At 33.0% G+C, this 16,518-nt stretch overlaps 3 protein-coding genes across 4 annotated transcripts; 1 reads left to right on the top strand and 2 right to left on the bottom strand.

The window, feature by feature from the left end:
• Positions 1 to 1,034: 1,034 nt before the first annotated feature.
• On the bottom strand, positions 1,035 to 4,363 carry LOC114418094 (mediator of RNA polymerase II transcription subunit 7a-like). 2 transcript variants are annotated; one of them, XM_028383261.1, is made up of 5 exons: positions 4,168 to 4,363; positions 4,021 to 4,090; positions 3,369 to 3,535; positions 3,175 to 3,248; positions 1,035 to 1,601 (listed from the first exon to the last, which is right to left on the bottom strand). In XM_028383261.1, the coding sequence occupies exons 1-5, from the start codon at positions 4,300 to 4,302 to the stop codon at positions 1,562 to 1,564; spliced, it is 486 nt and encodes a 161-aa protein (XP_028239062.1). In that variant the 5' UTR covers positions 4,303 to 4,363; the 3' UTR covers positions 1,035 to 1,561. The 2 variants fall into 2 exon arrangements, with proteins under 2 accessions (XP_028239062.1, XP_028239061.1); XM_028383260.1 differs by having other exon boundaries at positions 1,035 to 1,470.
• Positions 4,364 to 6,151: 1,788 nt separating this feature from the next.
• On the bottom strand, positions 6,152 to 9,433 carry LOC114418093 (signal recognition particle 54 kDa protein 2-like). The gene is made up of 8 exons (XM_028383259.1): positions 8,942 to 9,433; positions 8,706 to 8,859; positions 8,018 to 8,168; positions 7,790 to 7,938; positions 7,562 to 7,662; positions 7,275 to 7,432; positions 7,002 to 7,116; positions 6,152 to 6,882 (listed from the first exon to the last, which is right to left on the bottom strand). Exons 1-8 carry the CDS (start codon positions 9,270 to 9,272, stop codon positions 6,554 to 6,556), a joined length of 1,488 nt encoding a protein of 495 aa, XP_028239060.1. The 5' UTR covers positions 9,273 to 9,433; the 3' UTR covers positions 6,152 to 6,553.
• Positions 9,434 to 11,290: 1,857 nt separating this feature from the next.
• On the top strand, positions 11,291 to 16,508 carry LOC114418092 (zinc finger BED domain-containing protein DAYSLEEPER-like). The gene is made up of 2 exons (XM_028383257.1): positions 11,291 to 11,600; positions 14,211 to 16,508. Exon 2 carries the CDS (start codon positions 14,227 to 14,229, stop codon positions 16,210 to 16,212), a length of 1,986 nt encoding a protein of 661 aa, XP_028239058.1. The 5' UTR covers positions 11,291 to 11,600; positions 14,211 to 14,226; the 3' UTR covers positions 16,213 to 16,508.
• The last annotated feature ends 10 nt before the right edge of the window (positions 16,509 to 16,518 follow it).

Raw genomic sequence — 16,518 nt, 5'->3', positions numbered from 1 at the left:
ATTTTAGATATTCGAGTTGTTAACCATGATGCTACTTTCAGCAGAAAGAAGTCCTGAAGGTCCTGCAGCTCAAAATGTTGAAAGTACAGTAGCAACAGTGGCGGAACAAACTGCACAACTTGAAGATCATTATGACCTGTGGAAGAAATTGAAGGACATTGCAGGGTAATAATGGTCTCTTGTTAGTTTTGTGTTACATTTTGATATTTTGTTTTCATTGATTTATTTGTGTACCCTCAATCTTTTGTAAGTTGAAAATTTTAATTCCGACTACTTATTTTTGTAGTACTCTCCAAAATAAAAAAACATCCAAGTCATTTTAGTTTAGTGGTATGGACTTAAAGAATCTTGTGGTAGAACGTGACCTCTTAAAAGGATTAATAGTTCTGCCTCTGATTAGGTTTGAGAATAGGTCATATTCTAATGTTTTTTTTAGTAGGAACTGATTCCTTGCAGGAGAGACTTTTTTTTTTTTTTTTTTTTGCATTTAGTTGATTAACCAGAGCTGAGATTATGACTTTCTTGTTGGTGCCCTTTTTTACAGAATTACCCATTTGAGGAAGCTCTAATACTTATCTGATAAGAAGTTTAAGCTCTACTCTCTTTTTTGTATTTAGTTGATTAACCAGAGCTGAGATTATGACTTAAATTTAATAAAGGCTAAAATATGTTCTATATCCAAAATTATCTTATCCTGTTAAAAGGAGATATTTGAGGGAAATGAAGATTTTTTTTTTCTTTAATTGATGTGTTAATGGTTGGTCACGTTTTGAATTAAATCTGCTATTTTTTAAAAAAGAAATTTAATTAATTCTTTTGATTTTTAATTGTAAAAAATTATAACTTAAAATTCTAAATAAATAGTGACGATTTTCTAATTACAAAAAATAACATACCTTAGAAAATTGTTAATTTATCATGAATAAATATTTTAGCCTTTAATATATAATTGACATGTATAAATATCACCAATAATTACTGAATGCTTAGTTACTTAAAATAATTTTTCACGGATAGGAAAACCCATCATGTTATTGAAAGAAAGAAGGGTACTATAATAGTATTTAAATAATATTCAATAAGAAAAACTCGTCATAACACTATCCTAAATTGATATAAATAATGATGGTAATGTGGACAACAATCTGATAGGTCCATCCATTAATAGTTAAGACTTTATACACTACTAACAATTCTTCTGTTTCTAATATCTCTGCACATGCATGCTGCAAAACAGCCTTCATCAAGAAGAACAAGCGCGAGCCAGTTATGTCAAGTGACCATTTTTGAGGAAGCTGCACAACTTGTTTTAATCTTTTCATTTGTTAAAATCTAGAGGTCCAAATTCATTTTTCAAATAAAATTAATTTCCTCAGTAGATTCTTGCTGTGAATACAAGATAGAATGCTCTAATGGCCATCAAGTGTTGCCAAGGACTCGTTAAGGAGCCTTCGTGCTTCTTCTCTCCTCCTGCAAATAGAGATTAAGTTAGAATAGAAAAGACTAATAATGACAAGAACAAGTCAAACATCATTTTGGTCCCTAGAAGATTTGGGGTTGATCACATTCGTCCCGTTAAAATAGAAATCACCATTTTCAACCTGAAAAATGAAAATATTGATTAATTTGGTCCCTAAAAAGGACTAGATGGCCCTTTTCATCTTTCAGAACAGAAAGGTGATTTTCATCTTTTACAGACTCACATGACTGACCCCAATGCTTTTAGGAAACAAAATAGTGTTTTACTCTGACAAGAACACAATAAAATACCGTCCCAATCACACATTAGTATTTAATAAAAGAAAAATAGCTGCTTAATTTTCACCAAAGCAAAACTAGATAAGCAAGGGAAATGAAGGTAGTAAAAGATCTGGTAACCTATCTCCTAGCCACACAAATAATACCAAAAGCCAACACTACCTAATAAATGTTAAGAAATTATGGTTCCTTCCCCATTTGAGCTTTTGCCTCATATTTAGTGCACCAACTATAAAATCTTACAATTCAGACCAATCAATTTTCAAAAGCATCACAGCCATTTTTTCACCCATAGCTCATGGAACTTAACCAAGATACATTGAGAATAGTCTTGTAAGTCCCAAAATTTTAGAAATAAGAAGGTTGTAAAAAAAGAAAAATGTGAGATGCTATGAATTCTGGTTATCAGTATAAAATGGATAATGAAACACTTGTTTGGTTTGGCGGCGGGAGACCAAAATCACATCTTTTACACAAAAAAGTAGTCACAATGCAAGTGCTGCTTCATTGGGACTGTAGAAAAATTAATCAATTAGACTTGAGTGCCTGACCCACCACCACCACCAACACCCCAGAAAATGACTATGTACTTCATTGGAAAATGTTTGGGAACAGAAATTATCACAGGAATGCCAGATGATGTCTGCATTATCAGTTTCAACAACATTACTAACAGTTCCAACTTTCTTGTGGTCTTCCATGGTTTCAAGAAGGTAAAGTTTACATTGCTGAAAGCATGAAACTTAAAAGGGATACAGCATGATGTTACTAAGTATATTAAAATTCGTTTGAAGAGGTATAGTGCAGTTATTAAGGTTAGCCGGTATGGGTACATGAACCTAGGAGGGAGAACTCTAAGAAGTTATGGGCTATTTGTAAGGTGTCGCATATGTTATCAAAGGAAATCAATCAATTAATAGGGCATCCTTCTGTGATTAAAAATTGAAGGATCAAATTTTAAATTTATAATGAAATATATTCCATTTAGAATATTGATGAAAAACAGGAACTCTTCTCTCCCTGAAATCAATCCATCCATTCAAAAATACTTGTAAGTTTCACTTTTTATACTCTTCTACTTATCAACACAACTTTAATATTTCTCTCCTTATGAGCATTGTTCCATAAAAACCTGTCTTTATGACAATCATTGATCCAATATCTTGACCCATTGGTCTAAAAAACATGGCTGATGGTTTATTAACCATCCAATAGTAATTGTTGATCCCCTAGAAATTGGATAAATTGGATGGTTAGTGGATAAATGGGTGCAATTACCACCCATAGAAACCAACTAAATTGTTAAAGGCTCTCAAATTGATAGAACAGAGACATTTCACTATCATGGTACCAGAGCACTAGATTCCTTAGGGTTCATATGAAATTAAGAAAACAATAAGGAAATATAAAATATACCTCTTTATGTCCTCCACTGCTTGTTTACGGCGCTGTATCTGAAGTTCCAAAATATGAATCAATGTTGCTCTCGCCTACAGAGTAAATACAAGATACACTTAAAACCTCACATGACGGAAAGAGAACAACAGCCTGCCAGTCAAAGGCAAGCATATTTCCTAAGAGTTAGCTGTATGGAAGAATGCATACTATACCTGATGAGGACGCAATGAATTTAAAAGGTGGTGTAAGTTTTTGAATACTGTTGAAATTTCTTCTACTCTCCTTGCATACTGTGAAGGTCTCTCAATAAGAATATCAGCAAGCTCCAAAACGTGTAGTTGCAACTCTCCGTTGAGTGACCTCAGCTCCTTCTTGAAATCTATACAAGATCAGAATCTTTTACTAAAGGATGGAACATAAAAGAAAAACTAAAGAATCTTGAAATGGTTATGCTAAAGCAACTTATAATAAAAGAGAAAATATATCATGGACACTGGACCCTTTTGAAATCACTCACTTTATGACATGGATGTAAGTTGTATATATCATTCTGGAGTAACGAGCAATATCACAACAGTAGCTCAACATGTAATATACCAACCTACAAAGTAAGGGAATGAATACCCAATTTGAAAAAGCAGAGCATGCAAAGCTGTAATTGATTTGTTTCTGTTCTAGGTTCGTGCCTCAGTGATTCCACTTTCCCATAATGGAATTTCCAAAAAAGGATGAAAATGTGACCGAGTATTTTGCAACATAATAATGATAATATAAAATACCGAACCTATGGCAACAAAGAGCAGACAAAGCTTACCAACATTAGGAAGCAAGGATCAGCAGAAGCATTGAAAGGTTAAAGCTTACCAACATTAGGGCCCTTAGAATAGAGCTGGCGCACCCCTTGTTCTTCCAAGGTTGGTAGAACATCACTAGTCTATGATATGAAGAAAGAAGAAAAAAGGTTAATAAGAAGAAACCCTAATTAGAAGAAGCATGGATTGTGATACATACGGTGTAATTGGCTCCAAAACAAAGATAAGTGCCTTCAATAGGCGGTGGAGGGTCGGGAGCAGACTTAGGGTTTTGCAAGTAATCTTTGTAAAGTCTGTAATAAGGTGGCGGTGGAGGGTACGTTGCCGTCGCCATTTCCAGATCGGCAAAATTTCGAGTCAGAGAGAGAGAAAGACGAATCAAATCAAATTCTAATATTTTCTTTTTGATAAATATATTCTTATACAATTAAATAAAGTATTTTTCGTTATAATAAATATATTTCAATGATAATATTAACATTTTAGAATATATATTATACCACATAAATGTTTATTTTCGTATAATTAAAATTTTCTAAATATATAAATATAAATTGTATTACAATTGATATTTATAACAAATGAATATATTTAGATATATAAATTACATATTAGATTTATGGTGAATAAATTAAATTGTGATGTAAGATTATCTTTAAATATGTTTATTCTTCTTTAAAAAAAATAAGCTAAAAGAATCCTCTTATATATCTTGTTTATATAAAAGCCAACATGTAACAGAAACATGTAATATCTTTAAATTATTAACGAAGTTAAATCTATATTAATGAAAGGATTAAAATAAATCATTTTAAAAACATAAAAAATTAAAATACTTTTTTTATAAAAAAGGTTAAACTTAAAAAAAAAAAAGAGAAGATAAATGATGAAAACAAGCCGCACACTCATAAGAAATACAGAAAATTCCACAATGAAACTACCAAATCAAAATGGAATAGCCTAATAAAAATAACGGTGTACTTCAAATAAAATACTTTTTGTATGTCTACTAAAAAAAACTAAAAAGCATGAGGTGCGAATTCATATGATCGTTAGTGTGCAAGTCTCCTATGTCGTATCAAAGTTCACAATGCTTGTTGTCAAGTAATGCCACATCTTTTAGACGCGTCGATAAGTGAATTTTTTGATAAAATTAGCTATAGGGACAGTTTGTTTAAAGCTATGTAAAACTAATTTTAATAGAATTAATTTTAAATCGTTCATTGTCATTAAAATGTATGTTCATATTAAACTTAACCATAAATTTGACCTTAAAACATATACCATGATGTTCTTAACTATGTGCCAAAATAGGTGGTTAAAATTTTGCAGACTTTGTGGGGAAAGCACTATTCCAATAAAATCTACTTCTAACATAAGTAGCTCAAAGCTTTTAAAAGGCACAACAGATCACAATATTTTTTAAAAAAATTAGCTTATTATTCCTCTAATTTATTTTTTAGGTTGGATTTGGTTATCTAATTTTTAAAATTAATTCCAGTTGATCTGCTGTTTAAATTAAATCAACATTGTTAAAAAATTACATTGTGATTATTTAAAACTACATAAAAATGATTTTAAATCGCTACGAAAACATTTATTTAGGTAATAAAATCAAATTTAGATGGAATGATCACTCATTAATTTAAATAGTAGAATCAAATTGTTTGATTTTAAAAATTAGATCATCAAGTTGAATAAAAAAATTAGAGAACTAAATCAAACTAATTTTAAAAATTAGAGGACCAACCCTAAAAATAAATTAGTGAAACAAAAAATTAATTTAACCTTTTTTTTAGATCTGGAATTAGATTTAGGGGTATCTATACAGCTGAAATGGTCGCTTGAGCATAATTGACTCAAGAGTCGAGTGGAGTCATGCTTTTAAAGGATCCAAACTACTAGTTAGTCACTTGTATCGCACCTAGACAGTAACAAAACAGGATAATAGCCATCATATGGTTAAGGTTAACTCAAACATTAAAACAACATTGGAAGCGACCAGAGGAGAGGCAAACCAGGTAATAACTAATAAATAAATAAAAAATAAAAAAAAATAAAAAAATATATATATATATATATATATATATATATATATTATATAGAAAAAGAAAGAACAAAGAAGCAATCAAAGACACATGGATATAATATTAGACTGGGTTAATGTCTGGTTGAGGCTAATGTGATTAACCACATTTCACTCATGAATTGCAAATACAAAACTACTGTCAGAATTAACTTCACCTTATTCAATATATTCAGAGAGGAGCAATATATAACTTATTTATAATGTTACAACTACAAGAAAATTTCCAATTCGCTATAAAATTGCTTTGACTTCACCTAAAGACAAAAATATACAGAAAAAGGAAAATAAGGGGGCTTAGTTTTACAGAGGAAAGGATCTTAAGGTAAAATTGAAAGGAACTATTTCCACCATTGAGATGCTGCAGGTTGATTGACAAAACAATACATCCGAATTCCATGTGAACAGCATAATTTCACAACGATGAGTTCTTGTGAAGTATTAGAGTTTGTAGTACAGATCAGAAACAATCCTCAGCTCATATGCCACAGCCAATCTACTAATCACCACCACCGCCAAACATTCCCATCATATCTTTAGCAGACCCCATCTGCTTCATCAAGCTTTGTAACCCACCCATGCCTCCAATTTGCTTTAGCATCTGAGGAGGGAGGACTTTGCTCATGTGTTGAGCATTCATATTTCGGGATAAGGCGCTCATTTCACCCTTCTTAGGTATTTTAAGCCCTTTCATTTTGCTCCATATCTTTGCAAGACGTTTGTACTCTTCTAACATTTCCATTACTTCCCTAACTGGACGACCAGAACCTCGAGCTATTCGCATCATTCGGGACTCATTCATGAGCTTTGGGTTTGAACTATCCAACTCTGAAAACATATTAAACATTAAAGTTAGCAGGCAAAGGAGCGCTATTTCAATAAGAACAATGAATTTAGCATGCAAAAAGTTGATCTTCTCAAAAAGGCCAAAAAAATCAAATGCTTGCCTTCATTTGTCATCGAGTCCATCATTGTCATGTAACGTTTAATTTTAGCCTGGCTTTCCTTCTCACGGCCTTTTGGCATTAATTCAGCACTAAATCCTGGTAGCATAGAAAAGACCTACATAAATCAACAAAGAAATTGTCACCAAAAAAAATTGAGCAGCCTCTCATTACAAAGTAACCAACCAAGCAGCCAATTAGTATCTATTCAGTGCATGAAATGTAAAATTTTGAGTGTACAATAATAAAATAATCAAATATAATAAGGGAGGTAACCTGGCTGATGGGACCCATTTTAAGTAAGTTCTGAAACTGCTCATACATAATTCTCAAGGTGAAGTTTCCTTCTGACAGCTTTTGAAGCAGTTCAGGTTGTTGATCCATAGGAACAACTTCATGAATTTTATCCATGAACCCAGACCAGTCTCCCATGCCTAGATCAAAAGTCATTGGCCAAGACTAAGAATTAATATTTAAGGGAACTGACACATGCTTAGCATATACTTAAAAAAGTGAGGCATAACCCAATACTCATGTCAAGAAAAAAGGCAGAAAGCACCCACCTAATAGACGACTGACAAATGGTTTAACATCAAAAACTTCAAATTCATCCATGTGTTCTCCAGTTCCAATGAATATGACAGGACTCTTTGTTGCTGCTACACTGAGCATACAAAATTAATTAGATTCACAAATCATAAGATTAGGATTTAAACCACAACACACATCATATTTACACAAGTTGATATGAAATCATGTAAATACAATACAATTATCCAGGTGATACTTACGCACTAAGAGCCCCACCACCCTTTGCATGGCCATCCATTTTAGTGACAATGACAGCTCCAACTGCAACACTCTGTTTAAATGCTTGAGCCTGATCAAAAGCAGCCTGACCGATACTGCTATCCATAACGAATATAACAAGATCTGGTTTCTGAACAATGCAACAGAAGATATTAGAGCTAATTGACTAATGGAAACAGAAATTAACACAGTATCTATACAGAAAATACCGTTGCTTCTGAAACTTGGCGCATTTCTTCAAAAAGAGCAGCTTCTTGCTTGTGCCGCCCACTAGTGTCAACAATTATAAGATCACAGTTTTCTTGCTTGAATCGTTCAACCCCTTCCACAGCAATTTTCACAGGATCTGACTCCATATAGCTGCAGAAGAATTGGCCATAGAAACCAAAAAATTACTCGAGTATGAAGATCATGGGCAATGAAGTGCAATTGACATAGAAGCAAGCACTCTGTTCCTCACTTATTACATACTTGAAGCCAAATAATATCCCAAAACAAGCTGAAATGTCCTTACATGCCAGAAGGCCAAATTCTTACCAAAAAAATAAGTTATCAAATTCTAACCCAACATAATAATTGTAGACTGCAAAGCAATTCCAATCTCTAACAACTATCAACATTTTTCTCGAAGCAAATCTTCAATTTGTGCCTCGAAAAAGAATCACCAATTCTCTTGGAATAATAGTTTCAAAACATCATAACAAATACAACCATCCAAGGCACGATCTATACAGAAATACAACTGCAAATCCACAACCTTAACTTTAATATTAACATTCAACAGGTATATGTGCAGCATGTTCAACAAAAGAACAATAAGTCTACAGTTAAACCCAACCATCTCTGTCTTTCTAACGAGTCATCTCATATCCAACAACAGTTAAAACCGGCGTGTACCTTCCATAGAAAGGGATCTTCGCTTTAGTAGCGTTTTGCTTCAACTGATCAAAAGCACCAGCTCTGAACGTATCCGCACACACCAGAGCAGGCTTCCACCCTTTCTTCTGATGATAAAACGCGTATTTCGTACACGTCGTCGTTTTGCCAGATCCTGAAGCACACACCACGAGCATCAATATCGTCATTCCTATTGCGCATAACATCATCATACAATTAAAAAAGAAAAAACGAACCTTGCAGGCCAACGAACATGACGACGCTGGTTTTGCCCTTTTTAGGGGTAAAAGAGGGTTTTCCGGGATCGAGGATCTTGCAGAGCTCGTTGAAGACGGCCTGCTGGATGATCCTGCGCTTGTTGTGACCTGCGGCGAGGTCTTCGAGGTTGACAATGTTCTTGATGTTGGTCTGCATGTCGCGGACGAGCTTGAACTGAACATCGGATTGGAGAAGCGCGCGCGTGATGTCGTTGAGGCAATCGTTGAGGACTTTCTCGTCGATGATCGTCGCATTGCTCATCTGCTGAAGAGCACGCGAAATGCTCCCTCCTAACTCCGCGAGAACCATCTTCGCCCAACTTCAGATTCTTCCTCCGATCGCCGATCTGATATTCGAGAATTAGGGTTTTTTGTTTGTTTGCACCACCTTACCTTCGCCGCCGGTGAAAGAAAACCAAATCCAAATATCCCCTGTCCGTTTAGTTTACACGCCCACCCTTCACTTTTGATGTTTTTTTTTTCTTTTAAATCAAGTATAGTTATAAAAATAAAAATCTAATGTTATAAGTTAAAATTAGGCTTAATGTTGTTATGCTAAAAAAAAATAAAAATTGATGTCTTTGTTACCTTATCTGTATAGAATGTAATTTTAGTTCTCATAATTAATGATTTTAGTATCTAAATTTGAAATTGAGTTTTTTTTTTTCAGAAAAATTGAGTCTTTTAATAAAAAATGAGTAGTTTATTTTTTGTTAAATTAATTTTTTCTCTAATTTTATTTTTCTATTTTTTAGTTTAATTTGATTATTTGATTTTTAAAGTTGATTTGATTTAGTCTTTTAATTTTTTATTCAATTCAATTTTCTAATTTTTAAAATTAGTTTAATTTAATTCAATTATCTAAATTAATTTGAGTAATATGTCATTTAAATTTGATTTTATTATCTAAATGTGTGTTATGATCGTTTAAAATCGTCATTAAATAATTTTAAATAATTATAAAATACAATTTCTTAACAATATTAATATTAAATAATTTTAAATAACTACAAAATGCAGTTTCTTTACCATGTTAATCTAATTTAGAATGCAGAATTAAATTTAAAAAAAAAATAAAAAATCAAATCAAATCTAACAAATAAATTAGAGTACTGATAAATTAATTTATCATTTTTTTTATAGATAAGTGTATCTTTAAGGGGAGCATTGGTTAAGCTATAAAATACCAAAATAAATATTTCATTAGGGTCGGATATTTAAGTAGAAGCAAAGGAGAAAGATGAAAGACTAAGGTAAGTGTGAGCTGCAACTTATATCTCTTGTCCGTTCGTGAGTTGTGGAGGTAGTCGAAGAAGATAATGGATGTTCATAAACGTTAGTTCAAGATGAGAGCTTTTGAACTTCAAAGTTTGTAGCATCATTGAAACAACTGCTAAACTTGGGAGGTAGAGTCAAGTTTTCAAGTTATGGGAGATAGAGAGAACTTGAGTTGCAGCACTTCAACACATATTAAAAACTCTTAAATAACAAGAAAGATGATATTGTAACATAAATACTGATAAATTAATTATTACTAAACAAATTTTATTGTCATCAAGCATGGGAATCAATTAATTAATATGAATTTATTTTTAGTTTAGTTAGTAATTTTGGATTTTAAATATATAATTACATTAAATATTTATAGAGATAATTTTACTGCTGACCGTATATGTGGTGTAAAACTAAAAAAAAATAAAAAATTTCCACTAATATTTTAATTTTTTTCTCAAAATGTCTTTTTTTTTCAAATTAAAAATGAGCTAATTGCATATATGTTTTAACTATTATCCATGTCAAATTGATGTTTCGCACTAGATGAAAACAATATTTTCTACCTACTTGTGTTTAAAATTTGTATTGTCAAAAATAGAATTATAGTGTTTGAATACATGTTTGACATAAAAATGAGATAAAAAGTGCATAACTAATGAATTAGCAAACACAGTACAATTGTAATTTTTAGTGAAACAAATATATTATAAATTCTTTTCAAACAATTGGACGTAATGATTTAAGTTCCCCAAAGTGAGTAATTAGCTAAGTGTTTAAACTTTAAAGTGAAAAAGCAAAAACACATTTTTGATTTGAGTCAAAGTTATCTATAATCTTGTTCATCTTTAAATTAATCATAAATACTCCTTATTTTTTTCACTCTATTCTAAAAAAAATAATTTATGCATCATTGTCCTTTTATCATCATCATTATTATCTCAACTGATTTTTTTTAAAAAAAGGATTGCACTATTAGGTTATATAAATATTTATTTTATTGGATATATATACCGCGAACCCTATAACTATAAGTACCAAGGGTTAGCACGAAGTGCAAATTGCGAAGCAGTTTAGAAGTTGCAAGTTTGAACCCTTGATTGTTCCTTCGGCTGCGCGGACACATACTGCGGCTTCCAACGTCAATCGTTGCTTTTGCTGCCGACTTCTCTTCTCTCTCTCTCTCTCTCTCTCTCTCTCTCTCTCTATATATATATATATATATATATATATATATATATATCTATATACAAGCACTCCATTCTCATTCCATTCACTTGAGTTCACTTCACAACGCCGTTTCTCTCTTTCGTCGCCGTTGCAGTGGCAGTGGCACGTGCTTTCACAACTCCCCCCTTTTCTCAAGGTTCTCTTTCTATCTCTCTCTCTCTTCACTATTTGAATGTAATGCTACCCTGTAACCTCTCTGTTTTGATTTCACTCACTGTTGTGCGTTGTTGTTTATGTTTGATCTCTAAACGAATGAACGAAAAGCAAGAAGAAACAACCCTGTTTATGATTTCAACTCATTCTGTTTTAATTAAAATCAATTCCTAGTGTTTCTAATCGTGTGTGTCTTCGCCATGCATTGTCATTGTGATGTTAAATGAGTGACTTTGCAATTGTATTCAAGTGAAATGTTGCCTTGTGCTTACTTCGTGATATTTGTTGTTTTCTGCTGAAGAAACAGCAAAAACGTGGATTTATTTTATTGTTTGCTTAAATTTGATATTGTCTTCTCTGTTTGCAATGCCGATATATGTTTAGGGAGTTCTATATGCAAATGTCAATTCACCACCTTCAGAGGTTTTAACTATCTAACCGTATTGGATTATTTGTGGATGTTATGGACAAAAAAAATGTGAATACTATTGCTAACTTTAATTTTTGAGAGTTAGTATGGCTGTTGAAATAATATGATATAGCAGATTATTGGCTTTCCGCCATTTTTAGCAACTTGCAATTGATAACACTGGTTTTAAGTTGGTATATCTTGCAAGGGGAAGTTACTTCTATGGAGAAACATGCTGAAGCTAAACTAGATAATTAAAGCATGGATGGAAAAGTTGTCAAATCAAAATTTAAATCGTAAACCACCATGATATCTTTTAAGTTGTGAATTGTAAATCAAAGACTGAATTGTAAGATTTGGTAACAGAAATAAATTCAAATATATCATATTAATGATAAGTAATACTCAACGCAAGTTTTAAACTAGAAATAGACTAAATAGGTTAATCATAAGCCTCACAAAACAAAAGCACAAGTCACAATTGAGTGTGTCAAGCCTCTGTTTTGGAAAAATAATAGAACAGAGCAATGGAATAACCAAGTAGAGTGCATGCATTAAATGAGTGAGTGATGAATAAAGTAGTGGAATAATCAATTAGGATACATTCTATTGCTTATATAAGTTTCAGTTTTTTTAATGGAGAATTGTTAAAAAAGAAGAGAAAAAAACGAACGTTGATTTGGGTGATTCATTTTGGTGATACAAAATAGCACTGATTCATCCATGTATCATAAGATTCAACATTTGAGATTCATCATATGATGCAAAATGCTGGTTAGCTAAATTGCATCAAATGATATGATTCGAGTCATGAATCATAAGATTCTAATAACTATAACTATAATGAATGGATTGTTTTTTTTAATATTGTTGTAATAGTGTGCTAACATGATTTTTGATAGGATCCACGGAAAAAAGGATTTTGTTTGCACAATTTTTGTAGTAGTCAATAGCATGCTATAGCAGAGTAGATAGTTGTCTAGTGTGCTATGAGATTCAAATTGTAAAGCGGTTTTCAATAGTGGTCATTGCAGTTGGTGGCCTTTTATGTGCAATAGTAGTGCTACCATGATATAGGCTTCAAAAACCTATTTTTACCCTTGGAACAACATATTTAGTTTTTTTGGGGGGGTAAAATTGTGATTTCTCTCCTGGGTTTTAATGCTTTTTTTGCTTCAGAAACATAATAGGATTTGAAATCCTTCGTCCTTGACCATTCCAAAAAAAAAAATACTTACCTCTGAATCTGATTTGATCATTGTTCTTTCTCACTGTACAGGGCTATTTTTTTTTACTTGTGTTCCATTATTTTTTCTACTGTTAGACTTCCTAGTTCACATTTTGCTAATTTTTATCTAATTTGTCATGCTCTTTTTCTATTAATTTCATCATCATATTTCATCTGTTGACTTCATTGCTATGTTCTTATTACTCCTAGATTGATGGTCATTGTGTGTGTAAACTGTGACTTTAATATATATCATGAACTTTTTAAATTTTATTTTTGTTTTAGAGTATTTGTATGTGTGATATAAATTTATTATAATATTTAAAATGACGGCCATCCCATTTCCCACTATCCTGCTATAGCATTTTCAAAGTTAGCCACTATGTGTGCTAATCCGAGATTGATAAGTATTTGTACAACAATTATTGTGTGCTAATCCTTTAGTTATTATTAGTTTGTGTGTGTATGTTAAATAGCTTAGGGTTAGAAACATTGTGCTTAAAACTTTGTTTTTCATTTTAATCTAGAAACAGGAAACATACAAAATGTGATGGTTTGCCTCTAGAGGAAATACTACCATGAATGAGGTGGAAGTCTTGATATCTTTCCTGTAATGAACCGTGTTATCTTTGACAGTATGAGTGGATTTTCCACATGCTGGTTTTCGTTTTATATGATGAGGTTGAACCTTCCTCTGAAACTCAAGACTGTCGAACAAACTTAGAGATCTGGGTTCTTTGTTTTGCAGTATAATTTTCTCTTTACTTATATATCGTTTATCAGAGTTTGTCCTTAGCAGCTGAAGTTCTATGGCATTTTAAATTCTAACTCTTTTTCAATTTGTTATTTATGTTTTGTATAAAATAATAAAATATAACTCTTAGCCTTCATCGTTCATGTATGGAGTCAGCCACTTATTGATGCCCTTCTGATGTTCCATTCTTTATGTTTTCTAGGGTTACTCGTGCTATCATGGAGTTTGTTGCTCGTGCTACCCCTGATAATAATGATGAGATATCTGATTCAGGAACACAACCCAATAAGCAGATGAGAAAGAAGTCTATGGTGTGGGACTACTTCACAGTGGAAACTGTTGGAGCTGGATGTACCAGGGCCTACTGTAAACAGTGCAAAAAATCATTTTCTTATATAACTGATTCAAAATTATCTGGCACAAGCCATCTGAAAAGACACATTTCTTTGGGAATCTGTCGAGTGCTTTGGGAGAAAAACCAACAAAGATCATATCCCAAAACTGGTGGCTCTCTAGATACTGCCAATCCACCCAAGAAACAGCCAAGAGCAACACCTGGGTTTGCTGGTAATGGCATCTCATTTGATCAGGAGCGTTGCAACCATGATGTCGCTAAAATGATAATTTTACATGATTATCCACTTCATATTGTGAAACAACAGGGTTTCATTGATTTTGTGCGGATTCTTCAACCCCAGTTCAATCCATTATGTCTAAATTCTGTTGAAGGGGATTGTGTCGCTATCTACCTCAGAAAAAAGCAAAATCTGTTGAATGTTATTAATGGGATTCCTGGCCAAGTAAACCTGACATTGGATTTGTGGACTTCCAACCAGGCAATGGGCTATGTTTTTGTTCGAGGACACTTCATTGATAGTGATTGGAAATTACATCGTCCTATTCTCAATGTTGTTACAGTACCATTTCCTGTTTCTGATGACTCTTTAAATCAAACTTTAGTAACCTGCCTATCTGATTGGCATTTGGAGGGTCGGCTGTTTACCCTTGCACTTGATAAATTCTTTTCCAGTGAAGCTGTGATGGGAAATCTGAGAGGCCTTCTCTTTGTTAAGAACCCTGCAATCCTCAATGGTCAGTTGTTAAACCAGAATTGTTATGCTCGTGTTCTTAGTCGTCTTGCAGCAGATGCACTATGGACAATGAGAGAAACTATTTGCAAAGTTCGTGAAAGTGTAAAGCATGTGAATTCTTCTGAATCCCATAAAAGGAAGTTTATCGAGCTGAAGCAACATCTACAAGTACCTAGTATGATGGACCTTTCAATTGATGACCAGTGTAAATGGGACACAACATATCATATGCTTGTAGCTGCCTGTGAATTAAAGGAAGTCTTCACTTGCCTTGATACCATTGATCCTGATTACAGAATGACTCTAACAATGGGTGACTGGAAGCAGGTTGACACCCTGTGCACATATTTGAAGTATTTGTATGATGCAGCTATTATTTTGACTGTGCAACCATGCCCAACTTCAAACTTGTTTTTTGCTGAAGTGTCAAAAGTTCAGGTGGAGTTGACACATGCGGCCTTCAGCCAGGATCCTTTCCTTAGCAGTTTGTTTTTGCCTTTGCACAAGAACTTTGACCAATATTGGAGAGAAAGCTGCCTCGTCTTGGCAATTGCTGTAGCGATGGACCCAAGGCATAAAATGAAACTTGTCGAATTCACCTTTGCTAAGATATTTGGTGAGAATGCTGAGGAATGGATAAAAATAGTTGAGGATGGTCTTCGTGAACTTTTTATTGAATATAGCATGCAAATGTTCCTTACAACAACAAATGGCGATGAAGGGGATGACATTATGATAAAAAAAACATTTCTAGAAGGGTCAATTGACTGCTCACTTTTTGTTGACGGGGATGAATTTTCGGATTATGAATTCTACATATCTGATTTTACGGGTAACCCACAATTTAAGTCAGAATTGGATGAGTACTTGGAAGAGCCTCTGCTGACCAGAGTGGAAGAATTTGATATTCTGAGCTGGTGGAGAGTAAATGGATTGAAGTACCCGACATTGTCTAGAATCGCATCTGATATCTTGTCTTTACCAGTTTCCACTCTGTCTGCAGATTCCATTTTTGACATGCAAATTAGAAAAATGGATAGCTACCGGAGTTCTTTAAGCTCCCTGACCCTTGAGGCCCTTATTTGTGCCAAAGATTGGTTCCAGTCTGAATGACTAGATTTTTCAAATGTAAATGCGAAAATGGAATTTCAGGTATAGGTTTCTCCATGTAGGATAGATTATTGAGGAGATTTTAATTCGTGTCATTTAATTCGCGTGACTGTCAGATTTTTTTGTTACATTATAGATTACAGTATAAAGACCAATTCTATTCAAATGCCATCTCTGTTCAAAATAACCTTTTTGTACCAAAAAAACTACGACTGTATTCATACTTTCATTGTTTCAATGAAAAACCTGAAAGATTCATAGTTTCAAATTTTGAATGAAGAACTTGGAAGGATTGTTTTTCCAGGGGAT

Source organism: Glycine soja, chromosome 7 (genome assembly GCF_004193775.1).
Source record: "Glycine soja cultivar W05 chromosome 7, ASM419377v2, whole genome shotgun sequence".
Lineage (NCBI taxonomy): Eukaryota > Viridiplantae > Streptophyta > Magnoliopsida > Fabales > Fabaceae > Glycine > Glycine soja.
This window is presented reverse-complemented; position numbering and strand designations above follow the sequence as displayed.

What these genes read in the sequence shown, in the direction of transcription:
- LOC114418092 (XM_028383257.1), top strand. Translation starts at nt 14,227, where the DNA reads ATGGAGTTTGTTGCTCGTGCTACCCCTGATAATAATGATGAGATATCT.
- LOC114418094 (XM_028383260.1), bottom strand. Translation starts at nt 4,302, where the DNA reads ATGGCGACGGCAACGTACCCTCCACCGCCACCTTATTACAGACTTTAC. An exon ending in TTCTAAGGGCCCTAATGTTG is followed by an intron (nt 3,536 to 4,020) that starts GTAAGCTTTAAC and finishes GATCTTGTATAG; the next exon opens with ATTTCAAGAAGGAGCTGAGG. An exon ending in GCAGTGGAGGACATAAAGAG is followed by an intron (nt 1,471 to 3,174) that starts GTATATTTTATA and finishes CTCTATTTGCAG; the next exon opens with GAGGAGAGAAGAAGCACGAA.
- LOC114418093 (XM_028383259.1), bottom strand. Translation starts at nt 9,272, where the DNA reads ATGGTTCTCGCGGAGTTAGGAGGGAGCATTTCGCGTGCTCTTCAGCAG. An exon ending in GCCAAGTTTCAGAAGCAACG is followed by an intron (nt 7,939 to 8,017) that starts GTATTTTCTGTA and finishes TGCATTGTTCAG; the next exon opens with AAACCAGATCTTGTTATATT. An exon ending in AAATGGGTCCCATCAGCCAG is followed by an intron (nt 7,117 to 7,274) that starts GTTACCTCCCTT and finishes TGATTTATGTAG; the next exon opens with GTCTTTTCTATGCTACCAGG.